At 37.2% G+C, this 23,572-nt stretch overlaps 1 protein-coding gene across 1 annotated transcript in view; it reads left to right on the top strand.

Annotated features, from left to right (window-relative positions):
* The window catches only part of TYR (tyrosinase), a gene marked incomplete at its 3' end in the record, with an annotated part of 110,604 nt that overhangs the window by 8,333 nt on the left and 78,699 nt on the right, over nucleotides 1-23,572 (top strand). Inside the window, exon 2 of the mRNA XM_082660341.1 lies at nucleotides 8,085-8,301. Within this exon, the coding sequence (XP_082516467.1) occupies nucleotides 8,085-8,301 (217 nt within the window). The remainder of the gene's footprint in view (nucleotides 1-8,084; nucleotides 8,302-23,572) is intronic.

Here is a 23,572-nt window from a genome sequence, read left to right as displayed (position 1 = left end):
ATTCAAGATGCATTCTGGAGGCAGAATTGACAAGATTGGCTGATGGTTTTAATCTGAAGGATAAAGGGGAACAAAATACAAATGATAACAGTCTCTGGCTTAAAAATGAAGATTCATGAGCTTCTGGTTTAAGCTGAAGGATAGTTGATGTGAAAGGAAATAGAGGGAGAGGAACAATATTTTTTTAATCTTTTTATTTTAAGGTTTTTTTATTTTAAAAATTCTTTTTTAATTTAATTTTTTAAATTAAAGTATAGTTGATTTACAAGGTTGTGTTAGTTTCAGGTGTACAGCAAAGTGATTCAGTTTTACATACCTATATATCTTTTTTTATTCAGATTCTTCTCCCTTATAGGCTATTACAAAGGAACAAATTTTTGATTTTTAAGTGTTCCATTTGAGATGCCTGAGATAACATTGAAATATGAAGTTGGAGATGGATATACAGGGTTAGAGTTCAGAGGAGTCTTTTGAACTTCAGATAGGAATTAGGAAGTTCTTATATAGTGGCTTGTAAGCTATGAAACTGGTCATCAGAGACGAAAAAGAAGATACAGAAAGAAATAAAAGAAGAGTGTACAGACCTAAACTCTGGGCCATGGCTAGCTTCAAGGGCATATGAAAGTCACACAATGGATATTTAACAGATGATTGTCAAATTAATTTTCCCACCAAATAAATATTTGACAACAATTATATGAAGTAGTTATTATTATCCCCATTTGCTAGATGAGACCTATGGTATTATTTTTTAACATCTTTATTGGAGTATAATTGCTTTACAATTGTGTGTTAGTTTCTGCTTTACAACAAAGTGAATCAGATATACATATACATATGTTCCCATATCTCTTCCCTCTTGCGTCTCCCTCCCTCCCACCCTCCTTATCCCACCCCTCCAGGTGGTCAGAAACCACCGAATTGACCTCCCTGTGCTATGCGGCAGCTTCCCACTAGCTATCTATTTTATGTTTGGTAGTGTATATATGTCCATGCCACTCCCTCACTTTGTCAAAGCTTACCCTTCCCCCTCCCCATATCCTCAAGTCATTCTCTAGTAGGTCTGTGTCTTTATTCCTGTGTTACTCCTAGGTTCTTCATGACATTTTTTTTTCTTAGACTCCATATATATGTGTTAGCATATGGTATTTCTCTTTCTCTTTCTGACTTACTTCACTCTGTATGACAGACTCTAGGTCCATCCACCTCACTACAAATAACTCAATTTTGTTTCTTTTTATGGCTGAGTAATATTACATTGTATATACGTTCCACATCTTCTTTATCCATTCATCCGATGATAGACACTTAGGTTGTTTCCATGTCCTGGCTATTGTAAATAGAGCTGCAATGAACAATTTGGTACATGACTCTTTTTGAATTATGGTTTTCTCAGGGTATATGCCCAGGAGTGGGATTGCTGGGTCATATGGTAGTTCTATTTGTAGTTTTTTAAGGAACCTCCATACTGTTCTCCATAGTGGCTGTACCAATTCGCATTCTCACCAGCAGTGCAAGAGTGATCCCTTTTCTCCACACCCTCTCCAGCATTTATTGTTTCTAGATTTTTTGATGATGGCCATTCTGACTGGTGTGAGATGATATCTCATTGTAGTTTTGATTTGCATTTCTCTAATGATTAATGATGTTGAGCATTCTTTCATGTGTTTGTTGGCATTCTGTATATCTTCTTTGGAGAAATGTCTGTTTAGGTCTTCTGCCCATTTTTGGATTGGATTGTTTTTTTGTTATTGAGCTGCATGAGCTGCTTGTAATTTGGGAGATTAATCCTTTGTCAGTTGCTTCATTTGCAAATATTTTCTCCCATTCTGAGGGTTGTCTTTTGGTCTTGTTTATGGTTTCCTTTGCTGTGCAAAAGCTTTGAAGTTTCATTAGGTCCCATTTGTTTATTTTTGTTTTTATTTCCATTTCTCTAGGAGGTGGGTCAAAAAGGATCTTGCTGTGATTTATGTCATACAGCGTTCTGCCTATGTTTTCCTCTAAGAGTTTGATAGTTTCTGGGCTTACATTTAGGTCTTTAATCCATTTTGAGCTTATTTTTGTGTATGGTGTTAGGGAGTGTTCTAATCTCATACTTTTACATGTAGCTGTCCAGTTTTCCCAGCACCACTTATTGAAGAGGCTTTCCTTTCTCCATTGTACATTCCTGCCTCCTTTATCAAAGATAAGGTGACCATATGTGCGTGAGTTTATCTCTGGGCTTTCTATCCTGTTCCATTGATCTATCTTTCTGTTTTTGTGCCAGTACCATACTGTCTTGATTACTGTAGCTTTGCAGTAGAGTCTGAAGTCAGGGAGCCTGATTCCTCCAGCTCCATTTTTCGTTCTCAAGATTGCTTTGGCTATTCAGGGTCTTTTGTGTTTCCATACAAATTGTGAAATTTTTTGTTCTAGGTCTGTGAAAAATGCTGGTAGTAGTTTGATAGGGATTGCATTGAATCTGTTGATTGCTTTGGGTAGTAGAATCATTTTCACAATGTTGATTCTTCCTATCCAAGAACATGGTATATCTCTCCATCTATTTGTATCATCTTTAATTTCTTTCATCAGTGTCTTATAATTTTCTGCATACAGGTCTTTTTTCTCCTTAGGTAGGTTTATTCCTAGATATTTTATTCTTTTTGTTGCAGTGGTAAACGGGAGTGTTTTCTTGATTTCACTTTCAGATTTTTCATCATTAGTGTATAGGAATGCCAGAGATTTCTGTGCACTAATTTTGTATCCTGCTACTTTACCAAATTCATTCATAAGCTCTAGTAGTTTGCTGGTAGGATCTTTAGGATTCTCTATGTATAGTATTATGTCATCTGCAAACAGTGACAGCTTTACTTCTTCTTTTCTGATTTGGATTCCTTTTATTTCCTTTTCTTCTCTCATTGCTGTGGCTAAAACTTCCAAAAGTATGTTGAATAAGAGTGCTGAGAGTGGGCAACCTTGTTTTGTTCCTGATCTTAGTGGAAATGCTTTCAGTTTTTCACCATTGAGGACGATGTTGGCTGTGGGTTTGTCATATACGGCCTTTAATATGTTGAGGAAAGTTCCCTCTATGCCTACTTTCTGCAGGGTTTTTATCAAAAATGGGTGTTGAATTTTGTCGAAAGCTTTCTCTGCATCTATTGAGATGACCATATGGTTTTTCTCCTTCAATTTGTTAATATGGGGTATCACATTGATTGATTTGCACATATTGAAGAATCCTTGCATTCCTGGAATAAACCCCACTTGATCATGGTGTATGATCCTCTTAATGTGCTGTTGGATTCTGCTTCCTAGTATTTTGTTGAGGATTTTTGCATCTATGTTCATTAGTGATATTGGCCTATAGTTTTCTTTCTTTGTGACATCCTTGTGCGGTTTTGTTATCAGGGTGATGGTGGCCTCACAGAATGAGTTGGGGAGTGTTCCTCCCTCTGCTATATTTTGGAAGAGTTTGAGAAGGATAGGTGTTAGCTCTTCTCTAAATGTTTGATAGAATTCTCCTGTGAAGCCATCTGGTCCTGGGCTTTTGTTTGTTGGAAGATTTTTCATCACAGTTTCAATTTCAGTGCTTGTGATTGGTCTGTTCATATTTTCTATATCTTCCTGATTCAGTCTTGGCACACTGTGCATTTTGAAGAATTTGTCCATTTCTTCCTGGTTGTCCATTTTATTGGCATAGAATTGCTTGTAGTAATCGCTCATGATCTTTTGTATTTCTGCAGTGTCAGTTGTTACTTCTCATTTTTCATTTCTAATTCTATTGATTTGAGTCTTCTCCCTTTTTTCCTTGATGAGTCAGGCTAATGGTTTATCAATTATTTTCATCTTCTCAAAGAACCAGCTTTTAGTTTTATTGATCTTTGCTATCATTTCCTTCACTTCTTTTTCATTTATTTCTCATTTTTATGATTTATTTCCTTCTGCTAACTTTGCTGTTTTTTTGTACTTCTTTCTCTAATTGCTTTAGGTGCAAGGTTAGGTTGATTATTCGAGATGTTTCCTGTTTCTTAAGGTAGGATTGTATTGCTATAAACTTCCCTTTTAGAACTGCTTTTGTTGCATCCCATAGGTTTTGGGTCGTCGTGTCTCCATTGTCATTTGTTTCTAGGCAGTTTTTGATTTCGTATTCGATTTCTTGAGTGATCACTTCGTTATTAAGTAGTGTATTGTTTAGCCTCCATGTGTTTGTATTTTTAACAGAGCTTTTCCTGTAATTGATATCTAGTCTCATAGCACTGTGGTTGGAAAAGATACTTGATACAATTTCAATTTTCTTAAATTTACCAAGGCTTGATTTGTGACCCAAGGTATGATCTATCCTGGAGAATGTTCCATGAGCACTTGAGAAAAATGTGTATTCTGTTGTTTTTGGATGGAATGTCCTATAAATATCAATTAAGTCCATCTTGTTTAATGTATCATTTAAAGGTTGTGTTTCCTTATTTATTTTCATTTTGGATGATCTGTCCATTGGTGAAAGTGGGGTGTTAAAGTCTCCTACTATGAATGTGTTACTGTCAATTTCCCCTTTTATGGCTGTTAGTATTTGCCTTATGTATTGATGTGCTCCTATGTTGGGTGCATAAATATTTACAATTGTTATATCTTCTTCTAGGATCGATCCCTTGATCATTATGTAGTGTCTTTCTTTGTCTCTTCTAATAGTCTTTATTTTAAAGTGTCTTTTGTCTGATATGAGAATTGCTACTCCAGCTTTCTTTTGGTTTCCATTTGCATGGAATATCTTTTTCTATCCCCTCACTTTCAGTCTGTATGCTTCTCTAGGTCTGAAGTGGGTCACTTGTCGATAGCATATATATGGGTCTTGTTTTTGTATCCATTCAGCCAGTCTGTGTCTTTTGGTGGGAGCATTTAATCCATTTACATTTAAGGTAATTATTGATATGTATGTTCCTATTCCCATTTTCTTAATTGTTTTGGGTTTGTTATTGTAGGTCTTTTCCTTCTCTTGTGTTTCTTGCCTAGAGAAGGTCCTTTAGCACTTGTTCTAAAGCTGGTTTGGTGGTGCTGAACTCTCTCAGCTTTTGCTTGTCTGTAAAGGTTTTAATTTCTCCATGAAATCTGAATGAGATCCTTGCTGGGTAGAGTAATCTGGTTGTAGGTTTTTCTCCTTCATCACTTTAAATATGTCCTGCCAGTCTCTTCTGGCTTGCAGAGTTTCTGCTAAAAGATCAGCTGTTAACCTTATGGGGATTCCCTTGTGTGTTATTTGTTATTTTTCCCTTGCTGCTTTTAATATGTTTTCTTTGTATTTAATTTTTGACAGTTTGATTAATATGTGTCTTGGCATGTTTCTCCTTGGATTTACCCTGTGTGGGACTATCTGTGCTTCCTGGACTTCATTAACTATTTCCTTTCCCATATTAGGGAAGTTTTCAACTATAATCTCTTCAAATCTTTTTTCAGTCCCTTTCTTTTTCTCTTCTTCTTCTGGAACCTCTATGATTCGAAAGTTGGTACATTTAATGTTGTCCCAGAGGTCTCTGAGACTGTCCTCAGTTCTTTTCACTCTTTTTCTTTATTCTGCTCTGCAGTAGTTATTTCCACTATTTTATCTTCCAGGTCACTTATCCGTTCTTCTGCCTCAGTTATTTTGCTGTTGATCCCATCTAGAGTATTTTTAATTTCATTTATTGTGTTGTCCATCATTGCTTGTTTCCTCTTTAGTTCTTCTAGGTCCTTGTTAAATGTTTCTTGCATTTTGTCTATTCTATTTCCAAGATCTTGGATCATCTTTACTATCATTATTCTGAAGTTTTTTTCAGGTAGACTGCCTATTTCCTCTTCATTTGTTAGGTCTGGTGGGTTTTTATCTTGCTCCTTCATCTGCTCTGTGTTTTTCTGTCTTCTCATTTTGCTTATGTTACTGTGTTTGGTGTCTCCTTTTTACAGGTGCAGGTTCGTAGTTCCCGTTGTTTTTGGTGTGTGTCCCCAGTGGCTAAAGTTGCTTCAGTGGGTTTTGTAGGCTTCATGGTGGAGGGGACTAGTGCCTGTGTTCTAGTGGGTGAGGCTGGATCATGTCTTTCTGGTGGGCAGGTCCACGTCTGGTGGTGTGTTTTGGGATGTCTGTGGACTTATTATGATTTTAGGCAGCCTCTCTGCTAATGGGTGGGGTTGTGTTCCTGTCTTGCTAGTTGTTTGGCATAGGGTGTTCAGCACTGTAGCTTGCTGGTCGGTGAGTGAAGCTGGGTGTCGGTGTTGTGATGGAGATCCCTGGGAGATTTTCGCTGTTTGATATTACATGGAGCTGGGAGGTCTCTTGTGGACCAGTGTCCTGAAGTTGGCTCTCCCACCTCAGAGGCACAGCACTGACTCCTGGCTGGAGCACCAAGAGCCTTTCATTCACACGGCTCAGAATAAAAGGGAGAAAAAGTAGAAAGAAAGAGAGAGGATAAAATAAAATAAAATAGTTATTAAAATAAAAAATAATTAAGAAAAAAAATTTCAAATAGTAAAAAAAAAAAAAAAAAAAAGGACGGATACAACCCTAGGACAAATGGTGAAAGCAAAGCTATACAGACAAAATCTCACACAGAATCGTACATATACACACTCACAAAAAGAGGAAAAGGGGAAAAAATAATAAATCTTGCTCTCAAAGTCCACCTCCTCAATTTGGGATGATTCGTTGTCTATTCAGGTATTCCACAGATGCAGGGTACATCAAGTTGAGTGCGGAGCTTTAATCCGCTGCTTCTGAGGCTGCTGGGAGAGATCTCCCTTTCTCTTCTTTGTTCGCCCAGCTCCCGGGGCTCAGCTTTGGAATTGGCCCCGCCTCTGCGTTTAGGTCGCTGGAGGGCGTCTGTTCTTCGCTCAGTCAGGAAGGGGTTAAAGGAGCCACTGATTCGGAGGCTCTGGCTCACTCAGGCCGCAGGGAGGGAGAGGCACAATGCGGGTCGAGCCTGCGGTGGCAGACGCCGGCATGACGTTGCACCAGCCTGAGGCGCGCTGTGCGTTCTCCCAGGGAAGTTGTCTCTGGATCCTGGGACCCTGGCAGTGGCGGGCTGCACAGGCTCCCGGGAGGGGAGGTGTGGAGAGTGACCTGTGCTCGCACACAGGCTTCTTGGTGGCGGCAGCAGCAGCCTTAGCGTCTCATGTCCGCCTCTGGGGTCCGCGCTGTTAGCCGCGGCTCGCGCCCACCTGTGGAGCTCCTTTAAGCAGCGCTCTTAATCCTGTCTCCTCGCGCACCAGGAAACAAAGAGGGAAGAAAAAGTCTCTTGCCTCTTCGGCAGCTCCAGACCTTTTCCGGACTCCCTCCCGGCTAGACGTGGCGCACTAACCCCCTCAGGCTGTGCTTACACCGCCAACCCCAATCCTCTCCTGGCACTCCCACCGAAACCCGAGCCTCAACTCCCAGCCCCGCCCGCCCCGGCGGGTGAGCAGACAAGCCCCGCGGGCTGGTGAGTGCTGGTCCGCACCGATCCTCTGTGCGGGCATCTCTCCGCTTTGCCCTCCGCACGCCTGTTGCTGTGCTCTCCCCCGCGGCACCGAAGCTTCCCCCTCTGCCGCCCGTGGTCTCCACCCGCGAAGGGGCTTCCTAGTGTGTGGAAACATTTCCTCCTTAACAGCTCTCTTCCACTGGTGCAGGCCCCATCCCTATTCTTTTGTCTCTGTTTATTCTTTTTTCTTTTGCCCTACCCAGGTACGTGGGAAGTTACTTGCCTTTTGGGAGGTCTGAGGTCTTCTGCCAGCGTTCAGTAGGTGTTCTGTAGGAGTTGTTCCACGTGTAGATGTATTTCTGATGTATCTGTGGGGAGGAAGGTGATCTCGCGTCTTACTCTTCCGCCATCTTCCCCACCGTCCAATACAGGGGAGACCTATGGTATTTAATTTATTTTCTCAAGTGGTAGATTCAAGACTAGAACTCTGTTCTGAATTTTAACATTCATGGGTTATTCTGCAACCCTCAGAAAGCTGTTTCCTTCAATAATTTACTTTAAAACATTGATCTCCTGGTAATTAGAAATCCAAATATGGTAATCAGGAACCTCAACCTCCCTACCTTCCCCCTTTGACTTAGAGGTGGAGACAACACCCCTTTAACATAAAGGCGTTTTGTGCAGGTCATCTGCAGCCAGTTGGAGGAGTACAACAGCCGTCACACTTTATGCAATGGGACGTCTGAGGGACCGATACTGCGCAATCCTGGAAATCACGACAAAGCCAGGACCCCAAGGCTCCCCTCCTCTGCTGATGTGGAATTTTGCCTGAGTTTGACCCAGTATGAATCAGGTTCCATGGATAAAGCTGCCAACTTCAGCTTTAGAAATACACTGGAAGGTAATCTCCTTTTTTCCACTCATTTAAATTTTCTTTTTCTCTGAATTCATGTTTATAATCTCTTATCCAAAATCCTGGGTCCAGAAGTGTTTGAGAATTCAGAATTTTCTGAGTTGAGTAGGGCATGTGGCATGTGTATGTATATGGCCAATAACCCTAGGAGAGTATGGGGGGCACACATAATCTGAAACATGAATAACTCTTCAGCAAAATGTATGAAAGTACCCAACAGGTCAATAAATTGAGACAAGAGGCAGACTAATGGAGAATAAAGTCAGGTTTTCTACTAAAAAAATATTGGTGCCAAACAAAATAATACATTTTTTGACCTTTTTGTATTTTGGAATTATAGATATAGGACTGTGGACCTATAATATTTTTCTAACTTTTAGTATTTTTGTCTAGTTTAAAATATTCTGTAGCTTGCAGCTTGCCCTCTGCATCTCTTCCATCTGGCTGTTCCTGAGTTATATCCTTTTATAGTAAACAGGTGAGCTAGTAAAAAAATAAATAAAGAAAAGAAAAAATAGAATATTCTGAATGCTAGCCTCTTTGAGACAAGTCTGTTCTTTTAACTATAATAAGGGTAAAATCCCATGTAAGGTTAAGGCCCCATCCCGTTATCCCTCAAGATTTCTGTGTTTCGTCAGAGATTCCTTATCATAGTCTCTTCTAAGGCCTACCTACTTTTCCTGAAAAGCTCTCAACTTTGCTTGCATCTTCCCTTCAGCATCTGTTCATTCTTCTCTGCTCAGTGCTGACTGAGTCATGAAACCCATCTCTGCCATCTCAATTTTCATTATGGAAACAAACCTACAAACAAACAAAAAAATAGGAATATTCACTCAAGTTACAGATTTAATCTGAGTTCTGGAGAGACATAGGGGACCAATTCTGGCAAGGCAGATAACTCAAAATTTAACACTAGACATTCCACCTCCTAAAAACTCTTTGGCACCCTACCATGGAGACAAAACTTTCTCTTTTCCTATTTCTTCCTCCTTAACTTTTTTTGTTTGTTTCTTGTCATTGTGATTGTTGCTTTGTCCTCTAATTTCTGTTGCTCAGCTGTGCAGAATAGTGTCTCTGTCTCTTTCATTTCCTTATATTTTTCTAATCCAGAAGTTCTTAGGGCCTTACTCTACCTCAGAAGCAATTTAAACAAGCAGAGTGTCACCCTAAAGAGGAACCTCGGCGCAGCTATTAGAATAAAAATTGTGGTTATTTTCCTTAAATAATATTAGCAATTAACGTTTTCCAAGTAATCTCTATCTGCAAGGCACTGTGCCAAAGATTCTGTATAGTACTATCTCACTTAATTCTTACAACCATCCTCTGAGGAAGATAGCATCATTATTTCTAATTTAAAGAGAGGAAACAGGATCAGAGATATCAGTAATTTGGCTACCACCCATTCGGTAAGTGGCAGAGCTAAATCTGTTTCTAGATTTGGCAAGTGCCAAAATCCAAGAGTCCTTTCCATTGTACTCTGATGACCCTGAGTGAGTTGAGCGTTTCTTGAAGGTTGAAAATATCAAGTTAGTCCTTCAATAATATAACAAGAGAAGGCAATGCCTGGTGCCCAGGAGTCTCTGAGCCTACAGACTAAGACGAAGGCACACAGACAAGTTGGTGTTCACCACGTGGGTGCATTGGGCGTCCTGTTGGACTGTGCAGGGGTTAATAGCAGGATTCCAGATGCTGACTTAATGACATTATAAAGTGGGGCTCCATCCTTAAGGGAATCATATATAGTACGTTACAGGTTATTCAGGCAGATTTTCTAACAGTGAGAAAGCATAAACTTTGTTATTAAGGAACATGGGCTGATCACAGAAAGAAGGTAGGGGAGCCTCACTTCTCTGGGCCTCAAGTGAAAGAAAACTGGCTTGAGCCATGTCAACTCAGCCAGTGGCTTTCAAATGAGTTTCTAATGCGCAGAGTCAGTAGAGGACATCACATTTATTGTCAATAATTTGTGAATACTAATAAGTTATATCTGTGAATTATTTTTTTTCCAATAAGCTATTCTTATTTACTCATAGTCTAGTATGCTTTCTTGAGAAAGAGAGAAAAGACATTATAGCACATTATCTGGCACATAATAGGTGTTCAATATGTGTTTGATAAATGAAAACATAAATAATATCTAGGGCTCTTCCAGTTGCACCTAACCCATCACTTAGTTTGTCTATACCTGTTGTATGAAACCTATTTACTGGTAGCAAAATGTTAGAAAACATTGATCTGAGCCACCAACAAGAGTTTTTCCTGATCAGGGACACATTTATTTACTCTCTTCTTTAGAAATAATTTTAAGCTTACAGAAAAATTACAACAATAAAAACTGTACAAAACCACACATATACCTTCTACCGAGATTCACTTACCATTTACACTAGTTTTTTTCTTTCTCTCTCTCTCATTCTGAACCATCTGAGGGTAAATTGTATAGATCAGAACCCTTTACCCTTGGATATTTCAGTGTGTTTTTCCCAAGAACAAAAATATTCTTTTACATAACCACAGAACAGTTATCAACTTCAGTAAATTCTATATAGGTGTAATGCTTTAATCTAATTTACTGTTTATATTGCATTTTTTTCAATACACTAATAATATCCTTTACAGCATTTTCTTCTCTGTAAAAGAGTCCAGTCTAGGGTCAGATGGCATTTAGTTGCCATTTCTCCTTAGCCTTCTTTTAATGTGAAATATTTCCACAGCCTTTTTTTTTTTCTGACGAGATTCACAGTTTTGGAGAATACATTCCCCCCATTTTTAACAGAATGCTCCTGTTCTTAATAGAATTTTTAGTAGAATGGATCCAGGTAATGTATTCTTAGCCAGAATTTTACAGAAGAGGTTTCGTGTCTTTCTAAGAGCATTTAACATCGGAAGGCACACGATGACCCTCTGTGTCACTTTGGTGATGCTAATTTGATCACCTGTTTTACGTGTGGACCAGATTCCCCACTGTACAAAAATGGTCCCAGATTTCACCATTGGGCACACCTTCAAGCCAATTCTTATGTCTCTGTTTCATGACCCTATCATTTTTTAGCTCTTTCTTTTTTTCTGGTACAACAAAATATTCTAGACTCACCTTGTACCTACACTGCCCAAAGCCACTGGGAAACACTGCACTCTCTTCTCTCAATAAATGCAGGTGGAATTGAATTGTTAGTTTTGATTGAACCTCACAGTTATCGTTGCCCTTTTTTCTTTTGGGTCTCATGAGAAATATTTGATGTATTTCCCATACAACAAATTCCCACAGCCAGTCCTGGGATGGAGGAACTGTTGCATTTTTGTCTACGGAAGTTATTTATGTAACCTCAGCTTTCCTCTTGGATTTAAATGCTGAAGTAAAGATTGAAAATGTGTGATTTATGAATTGTGTGAAAGAGACACATAAAGCAAAGAAGAATTAGTATGCATTATAAAAGGTAGTCTTCTGATTAGGTGGTCCCTGTGGAGTATGGGCTATTCGATTCAAAGAAGAATCTTCTCATGTGCAAATCTCTGACTACCCATGGTGTCCCGTATTTCACACTTTACAATAATGATAATGCAAAAATTGTACTGCTGTGGGTATTGGGGAATGGGGTGGGCTGGCAGTTTAGGGAAGTGGTTAAAGGCAATCAGACTGACTGGGATTTGATCTAGACTTTACCACTTTCTAGATCTGTTACCTTCAGTAAGCTATTTAACTCTCAGGGCCTTAATTTCATCATCTGGAAAATGTAGATAAGAATAATAACTTAGAGGGCTCATGTAAGGATTAAATAATATAATATATGTAAGGAATGTATAACATTTCTTCAAAAAATGGCAGCTATTATTATGTTAAACTGGAATTAGTTTTTGACAACTCAGTTATCAGTCATTAATTTTTCTGACAATTAGCTTACAAACTAAGTATAGACTGCATCCTGAGAAAATAAATCATGATATGCTAGGTGCAGAGAAAAATACAGGGAGGAGGAAAGACAGAAGAGGAACTTTCTTGAGACAGACCCAGGGAGGGAGCATTTCTGAAGGTAAAAGTACTGCTTTTCAGAGTGAATTCCCAGAAGCAAGGAGTCAAGAGCAAAGGCAGCTCCTGATACCTAAAATAGAAGAAGGTGCAGGAACAAGGAACGACTCTAATTTAATGGTATGTTCTCAGCCCCAAGCACAGTGCAACTTAGAACCATGGAACATATAGTTGGAAGACATTTCTCAATGTATTCAGTTCAACATCTCTCATTTTGCTGAGATGCCCACTATAATAGTACCACTATGTGGTCTTCCAAGAACAGAGATCAACCTACCTCATAAGGGAGAACAGGATGTTCTTTAGGTTAAGACAAAATCTAATTGCATTCAACTTAAAGAGTCCTCCATGAACCTGGTACTCTGTGAAATTATAAAAGTCCAAAGACATGAAAAGATGACTACTACACAGTTTCTGACCTTGAGGAGCTCACCAGCTAGTGAGAAAACATCACACAAACCCATAAGGAAAACACAATATGATGCTCAATATAAAATGAGGTAGGAACCCAGAACTAAACCAGAAACATCTCCCAACCTGGAGAAATTGGAACCGGATCTTGAAATAGCAATAATTTCTCACCAAGAAGAGCAGAGAAGGAAAGGCACTTCTAGCTGTGGGAATAACATATGCAGTGGAATAGAAGTATTGAAAGCATAAGATTAGATACAACAAAATGAGAAAATGCGTATGGCTAGAATATTAAGTTTGTAATGGGAAATAACAAAGAGGTATAGAAGGTTTAGAATATGCCTTGAATACCCATGTTTCTAAATCTTCTCCAGAGAGGGAAAAAATAGGCTCCTAAGAATATGTCCACAGATCCCTAAGGAATTAAGAAACTAACATTTATTATTTGTAAATGCCATTCATATCTTCCCTGTAGAAGAGATATGTTTGAAAACCCAAAGTTTAAAAGTCATGATCTAATGTTCATATCTTCAAGAACATGTCTAAATACTTTGTGTGAAACACTGCCATAGACAATGGGAGTCAAGAGGGGTTTTTAAGCAGGAACTTGATGTGATTCTATCTATGTTTCAGAAAGATGTGAATCTAGTGCCCTTAGCAGAATGCAGAAAGACTAATTAATGAGCTGTGGGAGGATCGTGAATGGTGAGGGCTTTATCCAAGGCAGGGAGAATGAGATGAACATGAGTTGGTTAGAGTACAGAAACTCTTCTAGACTCTAGAGTATGGAGTATCAGAAACTCTTGATGACTAAATAGGAGGCAGAAAGGTAAGCATCACATTGAGGAGGATTATGAAATGTCTTCCACTGACTTCTAATAATTGGTCCTTGTTTTGTCCTTTTAAGTATACACCACTAAAAAATCTAGTTTATATAACAGCTCTTCTAAAAAAATCCATCTGTTATGATTCTCTAGAACGTTTTTTCATGCAGCCCTTTCACCCTTTCTATTTTATTGTGACTACCTGGGCAGTATCTTACCTCCTCATTTGCCAGAATTTCTTGAGGAGCAGTCTAGAAAATGGGTAAATGAGCTCTGGGCTTTCATGAAAGTTAATAGGGGTTTTGAAATTTTGAATGAAGTCTTAAGGTAACAGTATGCATACTTGAAGAGAAAGGCCAGTGGCCAGGCACAATGACGTCTCAAAGGATGATCTAGTCTCCAGTCTTCCTGCCTAAGAAATGGACTTTCTTGGCATATCCAGAAATGGTCACACAAACTCAAAGGTAAATTACATTGACAACTGTTGTATAAACCAGAATGCTAAGGAGATTGTTTAAGTGAGGTGAGACATTCTAGTGATGGGAAGGCTCAAGGCCTCCCCTGCACACCTTCTTTACCAATTCTAAAAGAATCAGAAAGCTGAGTAGCTTGGTATAGTTTGGTGTACACTGACGCAGAATGAGGTGGAGGGTTTTAGAAAGAGTTCATCCAGATCATGAGAACCTTTCTGAGCCCAGATTACTTAACTCCCCAGAATTATCACCTTGCCAACCTTGTTGTTGATATTCTGAACAGGCAATGGTCCTGATTATAATAATAACGATACAAACCTCTATGTGCTAGACATTCTCATTTCCCACGTGTCTTATTACTTAATCCTCACAACAGTCTTGAGATATTTAATATTCACTGATTAAGCTGATGCACCATCTTCAGTGAAGTAGTTATTCTAATGAGTTTAGGAGACAACCTGTCTTCTTCTAGTTGAACGAACTGATTCAACTCATTTGACTTGAAGAATAACATTTTTTTCTCTTTACTCCAAGTTCTTAGGGCAAATAGGACCCTTCCTATTACATGTAAGAAATTCGAACAAGTGTCCTGCATATTATTTTCCAAGTGGGTTTGCTTTGAATTGTGATTCTTTTACTAGGAGATAATGTTACCTTTTTTAAAAGCCTGAAATAATACGGAGTGCTATATTATGGAGAAGGCTTTGTGGATATGCAAGCATGTTTTTTAAATTCTAGGGAAGAAGCTGCTCTCAGGGATGAGTTAATACTTATGTGTTAGGTTCACAAAAAACAAGTCAAGCTTAATTCCTATATATACAAATGCCTTTTAAATTCTTAATCAGTGCTTTGCTTCCCAAAGCTGAAGGGTGGCAAGACCAGAATACATTCATTTTATCTGGTCATTAGAAGCTCTCTAGTCAGGGTGCAGTGAGAGCCTGCTAGAAACTATGACTGTTTGAGCATTAGGGAGCATTTTAATTTTTTTGCAGAAACAATTTTTTTAGACCCATTGACATTGTTCAGACATCTGTGTGGTAGAAACTCACGGTTGTATATTTTTTCAGAAAAAAAACCCTTAAAAACAGAATAAGTAGTTTAAAGTTTGGGGATATTATTGCTTGATACTCAGTAAACTTTTAGCAACAAATGTGTTAGTAATATATTCTGGAGCTCTCTCTGTAAAAAAAAAAATGGTCAGTCCCCATGTATTTATACATTTTTAAACGACTCTTCCAATTCTTCCCGCTTCTACCAGTTGTACTGGCATGCAAATTGTTCTTGCCAAATGTGAATGTTGCGAAAGTAAAGTAATTTATTTAAGACACATGTCAGCTGCGTTATGAATTAAAAGGTGCTGGTATTATGTACTGGCAAACACCACTTTAGAAAGCAACACTAGAGAAAGAGAGATGAAAAACATCCCATGTTGGGACAGGACCTTTTAAAGTGGATTGAAATACTAATTTTGAAGGCATATAGCAATATATTTGAGCATCAATTCTAACATTATTAGTATCTTCTCCCTCATTTAAAAAATGTATTTAATAATTACATATTTAGGCTATTGTGAGGATGTACGCATACCTAGCTCCTACTATATACGCAAGATATGTTTCTCTTTTCCTCCACCCCTGTCTTCTCTGCAATCTTCAATAGTCATCCCAACTTCCCTTATAATTTGACATAGGTTACTAGTCTTCATGATGTGTATTTACTTATAATAGACAGCTTTCATTCACTTTTTCATCATTTGAATTCACTGCTGTGGAAAATGACTGTTTGCTAAGGGATAATATCATTTTCCAATAATTCAACTTAAGGTCCTAGAAGATCTTTAAGGAGCAAATTAATAATGTACCTCTTGTAAATATAGAGTCAGGCATTTGGTCTTTGAGTTTTCACTTCATTGGGACAAATCTTGGTGAAAATGCCACCACTCATTAGCAATAAACACTGCAAAGAAAAAGCAGAATTCTATTTTATGTATTTATTCACTTAACAAATATGAGTTGAGAGACTTCAGGAACCAAAGACAAATTGCCTATGTCTCATGTATACATAGGACTGCTTTATAATCTTCTACAGCAATTGATCTGTTCAATAAGATATTTTGGTTTCAGTATCTATTTACAACTCTTAGAATATATGGAGAACTCTACAAAGCTTTTGTTTATGTGAGTTATATTGATGGCTACTTAGCATTTTTAAAACTAAATCTGAGAAGATTTGAAAATATTTATTGATTCATTAAAATTATAAATATTAATCATTACATGCTAGTATAGATAACATAATTACAATATATTTTCAAAAACTACTAAATGGCATGGCACTGATTTATATATTTGCAAAAAGAAGAGATCTGGATTCTATGTCTGCTTCTATCCTCAACATATTATGATATGGGGTTTGATTGAAGAACTTGAAGAAAATACATCTTCACACATATAAAATTGGAATAGGAGCAGTATTTTTAAAAATATCCTCTGATAATTCTGGATCTGCTATTTCTTTCTCTACCAAAACTTAACTAGTGGTAATTTCTTTTTTTTTTTAATTTCAACTCCCATTTATTGAGGTATATTTAGATGTCAGACACTGTGCTAAGAGCAATACATATATTATTCATTCTAATCTTTGTAAAGATGCCACAAGGTAGGTATTATTATTAGTGCCATGATTATATTTTAACAGGAAAGGAAATTGAGACTTGGAGACAGTAAGTTATTTTTCATGACTTATGGCTGCTAAATAAAGAGCTGAGTTTCAAGGCTACTTGACACCAGAACCCAGGCTCTTAATATGCATTTTAGGGCATAAATTCATTAAAACAATGTTATTACCTTGTTAAGAATAACTAATATATAGTCTATGGATTCTACATAGCTCTGGGAGGATTTTAAAAATACTTTTTGTGTTAAAATAATTATATAGGAAGTTGCAGAAGTACAGAAACTTCCTAGGTACCCTTCACCCAGTTTCCTCCGATGGGTACATTTTACATGATTATAGTACAATATCAAAACCAGGAAGTTAATATTGATACATATGTCTGGAAATTCTATGTCATTGTTTTTTTAACTTGTGAGTTTTTTTGTTTGTTTGTTTTGCTTTCTCCCCTTTTCTTTCATTTATTTATTTATTTTTTGGCTGCACTTGGTCTCAGTTGCGGTACACAGGATCTTTAGTTGTGGCATGCAGACTCTTGGTTGCGGCATGAGGGATCTAGTTCCCCCACCAGGGATTGAACCTGGGCCCCCTGCATTGGGAGCGTGGAGTCTTACTCACCAGACCGCCAGGGAAGTCCCAAATTCAATGTCATTTTATCACATCTGTAGATTCAGGTAACCATCACGACAATCAAGACACAGAACTATTCCATCACCAGGAAGATTTCCCTTGTGCTACCTCTTTAGAGTCACATCTGCCCCCATTCTCCTACCATCCCTAACCCCTAGCAAGCACTATTATCTATCTCTATAATTCTGTCATTTTGAAAATGTTAAACAGAATCATAGAGTATAGGACCTTAGGAGACTGGCTTTTTTCAGGGGCATAATGCCCTTGAGACCTATCCCAGTTGTTGCCTGTATCAACAGTCTACTCCTTTCTATTGCCTAGTAGTATTCCATGTTCAATATACCACAGCTTGTTTAACTATCACCTATTGAAGGACCTTTTGGTTGTTTCCAGTTTGGGGCTATTACAAATAAAGCAGCTGCAAACTATCATGTACAGATTTTTGTGTGGACACAAGTTTTTATTTCTCCAACACAAATGTCCAGAAGAGCGATGGCTGGCTTGTATGGTAAGTATATGTTTAGTTTTTTAAGAAACTGCTAAACTATTTCCCAGAGTGGCTGTACAATCTTACATTCCTATCAACAATGTACGAGAAAGCCACTTCCTCAGCATCTTCAGCAGCATTTGGTATTCTCACTACTTTGTATTTTAGCTGTTCTAATAGGTATACAGTGATATCTCACGATGGACTTAATCTGATTTTCCCTAATAGCTAGTGATGTTAAACATCTTTTCATTTGCTTAGTTGCCATGCTATCTGTATATCTTTTTTGATGAAATGCCTCTTCATATCTTTTGCCCATTTTCTAATTGGATTTAGTTTTTTTTTACTGTTGAGTTTTGAGAGTTCTTTAAATATTTTAGGTACAAATTCTTTGGTCACATATATGATTTATAATATTTTCTCCCAGTCTGTAGCTTGTACTTTTATTCTCCTAACAGAGTCCTTCACAGAGCAAAAGTTTTTAATTGCATGTATATATGTGCAATTAATTTAAAGTAATTAAATAATTAAAAATAATGTATACATATATTAAACATATACATGTTATATATATGTATACATATGTCTATATATTAAACATATACATATTACATATACAATATGCATATATAACTTTATCTATAAACTGCAAAGATAGCAACTTGGAAGTCTTTCCAAATGACACTGTCATTTGCATCAGAAATTCTGCTAGTGTTTACAAGTCGTGTCTTGGCAATAGCAGACAAAACAGCAAATATCATGACTTATTCTATATCAGGCACTTTACCAAAATATGCATCCAAAATACAGACAAGCATGTGGGCAAGTTGCTACTAATCCAAGTAAATTGTACATTAAGATAGCTTATACTTTATAAGATTTTCAAAACACTCTCATTCAAAATAGTAACTGTTTCATAAGCAGCATGAGAGGAATTTTCAGAGTCTGAGATTAAGAAAATTGGAAGATGGCATTCAGGAAGACAGAAATTATACAATATAATTTAATACAATTTCTTTAGGTAGCAAACTTTGTAGGAAATAGCTGTATTATATTTCACAGTTGATTAAATATATATATAGTAGAAAGAAAAATCTAAACTTTCAAAGATTTGATTCTATAATGTACATTTGAGAAATAGGCTTTGAAAGAGTAACACTATGGGGTGACTAGGTTTACTGAAGTAGTAAAGTGAAACTGGAGACAATCGTCCAGCTTTTCAAATTGTCTAGACTTTATTTTTCTGGATTGGTTTAGATCTCTTTAGAAGTATTAACATAAAACAAAAGGATGAGTATCTCTCCTTCTAAGTATTAGGTTCAGTGTTATTAATTCTAGGTTTTAACCAATAGATGAAATATATATTATAACTATAAATGGTATTGTTTTAATTGTTGTCGTGCTAGAGAAGCAGGTAATTTAAGTCTATGAATGTCTAAACTTTTAACCTGTATTAGCTGAGGGGCAACAGTTTTCCTTGGCAATTCTTTTTATATAATCACAAAGACTAATTCCAGAAATAACAAAATATTCTAAATTCTAAAATAAGTTTGTCTCCATTATATAACTTCAATTTTTTTCTTAATTCTTTGTTGGGGGTGTGGGTTTGTCCTGTGCATTGCAGGATGTTTAGCAACATCCCTGGCCTCTACCAGTGGGTCAGTAGCACACCCTCCTGCTTAGCTTTTTTTTTTTTTTGAATTGTTGAATTTAGAAAATTTTTTTTATACAGCAGGTTCTTATTAGTCATCAATTCTATACACATCAGTGTATACATGTCAATCCCTATCACCCAATTCATCACACCACCAACCCCACCACCCTGCCGCTTTCCCTGCTTGGTGTCCATATGTTTGTTCCTACATCTGTGTCCCTATTTCTGCCCTGCAAACTGGTTCATCTGTACCATTTTTCTAGGTTCCACATATATGCGATAATATACAATATTTGTTTTTCTCTTTCTGACTTACTTCACTCTGTATGACAGTCTCTAGATCCATCCACATCTCAACAAATGACCCAATTTCGTTCCTTTTTATGGCTGAGTAATATTCCATTGTATATATGTACCACATCTTCTTTATTCATTCATCTGTCAATGGGCATTTAGGTTGCTTCCATGACCTGGCTATTGTAAACAGTGCTGCATTGAACATTGGGGTGCATGTGTCTTTTTGAATTATGGTTTTCTCTGGGTATATGCCCAGTAGTGGGCTTGCTGGATCATATGGTAATTCTATTTTTAGTTTTTTAAGGAACCTCCATACTGTTCTCCATAGTGGCTGTATCAGTTTACATTCCCACCAACGATGCAAGAGGGTTCCCTTTTCTCCACACCCTCTCCAGCATTTGTAGTTTGTAGATTTTCTGATGATGCCCATTCTAACTGGTGTGAGGTGATACCTCACAGTAGTTTTGATTTGCATTTCTCTAATAATTAGTGATTTTGAGCAGCTTTACATTTGCTTCTTGGCCATCTGTATGTCTTCTTTGGAGAAATGTCTATTTAGGTCTTCTGCCCATTTTTGGATTGGGTTGTTTGTTTTCTTAATATTGAACTGCATGAGCTGTTTATATATTTTGGAGATTAATGCTTTGTTGATTCATTTGCAAATATTTTCTCCCATTCTCTGGGCTGTCTTTTCATCTTGTTTATGGTTTCCTTTGCTGTGCAAAAGCTTTGAAGTTTCATTAAGTCCCATTTGTTTATTTTTGTTTTTATTTCCATGACTCTAGGAGGTGGATCAAAAAAGATCTTGCTGTGATTTATGTTAAAGAGTGTTCTTCCTATGTTTTCTTCTAAGAGTTTTACAGTGTCTGGTCTTACATTTAGGTCTCTAATCCATTTTGAGCTTATTTTTGTGTATGGTGTTAGGGAGTGTTCTAGTTTCATTCTTTTACATGTAGCTGTCCAGTTTGCCCAGCACCACTTATTGAAGAGGCTGTCTTTTCTCCATTGTATATGCTTGCCTCCTTTGTCATAGATTAGTTGACCATAGGTGCGTGGGTTTATCTCTGGGCTTTCTATATTTTTCCACTGATCTATGTTTCTGTTTTTGTGCCAGTACCATGTTGTCTTGATTACTGTAGCTTTATAGTATAGTCTGAAGTCAGGGAGTCTGATTCCTCCAGCTCCGTTTTTTCCCTCAAGATAGCTTTGGCTATTCGGGGTCTTGTGTGTCTCCATATAAATTTTAAGATTTATTGTTCTAGTTCCGTAAAAAATGCCACTGGTAATTTGATAGGGATTGCATTGAATCTGTAGATTTCTTTGGATAGTACAGTCATTTTCACAATATTGATTCTTTCAGTCCAAGAACATGGTATATCTCTCCATCTATTTGTATCATCTTTGATTTCTTTCATCAGTGTCTTATAGTTTTCTGCATACAGGTCTTTTGTCTCCTTAGGTAGGTTTATTCCTAGATATTTTATTCTTTTTGTTGCAATGGTAATGGGACTGTTTTCTTGATTTCACTTTCAGATTTTTCATCATTAGTGTATAGGAAGGCCAGAGATTTCTGTGCATTAATTTTGTATCCTGCCTCTTTACCAAATTCATTGATTAGCTCTCGTAGTTTTCTGGTAGCATCTTTAGGATTCTCTATGTATAGTATCGTGTCATCTGCAAACAGTGACAGCTTTACTTCTTCTTTTCTGATTTGGATTCCTTTTCTTCTCTGATTGCTGTGGCTAAAACTTCCAAAAGTATGTTGAATAAGAGTGCAGAGAGTGGGCAACCTTGTCTTGTTCCTGATCTTAGTGGAAATGCTTTCAGTTTTTCACCATTGAGGATGATGTTGGCTGTGGGTTTGTCATATATGGCCTTTATTATGTTGAGGAAAGTTCCCTCTATGCCTACTTTCTGCAGGGTTTTTATCATAAATGGGTGTTGAATTTTGTTGAAAGCTTTCTCTGCATCTATTGAGATGATCATATGGTTTTTCTCCTTCAATTTGTTAATATGGTGTATCATGTTGATAGATTTGCATATATTGAAGAAACCTTGCATTCCTGGAATAAACCCCACTTGATCATGGTGTATGATCCTTTTAATGTGCTGCTGGAGTCTGTTTGCTAGTATTTTGTTGAGGATGTTTGCATCTATGTTCATCAGTGATATTGGCCTATAGTTTTCTTTCTTTGTGACATTCTTCTCTGGTTTTGGTATCAGGGTGACGGTAGCCTCGTAGAATGAGTTTGGGAGTATTCCTCCCTCTGCTGTTTAGGAAGAGTTTGAGAAGGATAGGTGTTAGCTCTTCTCTAAATGTTTGATAGAATTCGCCTGTGAAGCCATCTGGTCCTGGGCTTTTGTTTGTTGGAAGATTTTTCATCACAGTTTCAATTTCAGTGCTTGTGATTGGTCTGTTCATATTTTCTATTTCTTTCTGATTCAGTCTTGGCAGGTTTACATTTGTATGGATTTGTCCATTTCTTCCCAGTTGTCCATTTTATTGGCATAGAGTTGCTTGTAGTAATCTCTGATGATCTTTTGTATTGCTGCAGTGTCAGTTGTTACTTCTCCTTTTTCATTTCTAGTTCTATTGATTTGAGTCTTCTCCCTTTTTTTCTTGATTAGTTGGGCTAATGGTTTATGAATTTTGTTTATCTTCTCAAAGAACCAGCTTTTAGTTTTATTGATCTTTGCTATCATTTCCTTCATTTCTTTTTCATTTATTTCTGATCTGATCTTTATGATTTCTTTTCTTCTGCTAACTTTGGGTTTTCTTTGTTCTTCTTTCTCTAATTGCTTTAGGTGCAAGGTTAGGTTGTTTATTCGAGATGTTTCCTGTTTCTTAAGGTGGGCTTGTATTGCTATAAACTTCCCTCTTAGAACTGCTTTTGATGTATCCCATAGATTTTGGGTCATCGTGTCTCCATTGTCACTTGTTTCTAGGTATTTTTTGATTTCCTCTTTGATTTCTTCAGTGATCACTTCGTTATTAAGTAGTGTATTGTTTAGCCTCCATGTGTTTGTATTATTTTCAGATCTTTTCCTGTAATTGATATCTAGCCTCATAGCATTGTGGTCAGAAAAGATACTTGATACGATTTCAATTTTCTTAAATTTACCAAGGCTTGATTTGTGACCCAAGGTATGATCTATCCTGGAGAATGTTCCATGAGCACTTGAGAAAAATGTGTATTCTGTTGTTTTTGGTTGGAATGTCCTATAAATATCAATTAAGTCCATCTTGTTTAATGCATCATTTAAAGGTTGTGTTTCCTTATTTATTTTCATTTTGGATGATCTGTCCATTGGTGAAAGTGGGGTGTTAAAGTCCCCTGCTATGAATGTGTTACTGTTGATTTCCCCTTTTATGGCTGTTAGTATTTGCCTTATGTATTGAGGTGCTCCTATGTTGGGTGCATAAATATTTACAGTTGTTATATCTTCTTCTTGGATCGATCCCTTGATCATTATGTAGTGTCCTTCTTTGTCTCTTCTAATAGTCTTTATTTTAAAGTTTATTTTGTCTGATATGAGAATTGCTACTCCAGCTTTCTTTTGGTTTCCATTTGCATGGAATATCTTTTTCCATCCCCTCACTTTCAGTCTGTATGTGTTTCTAGGTCTGAAGTGCGTCTCTTGTCGACAGCATATATATGGGTCTTGTTTTTGTATCCATTCAGCCAGTCTGTGTCTTTTGCTGGGAGCAATTAATCCATTCACATTTAAGGTAATTATCGATATGTATGTTCCTATTCCCATTTTCTTTATTGTTTTGGGTTT

The sequence above is a fragment of the Grampus griseus genome (assembly GCF_964374135.1).
Source record: "Grampus griseus genome assembly, chromosome: 8".
Lineage (NCBI taxonomy): Eukaryota > Metazoa > Chordata > Mammalia > Artiodactyla > Delphinidae > Grampus > Grampus griseus.
Note: the sequence above shows the minus strand (reverse complement) of the source record. Positions and strands in the feature narration are given on the sequence as shown.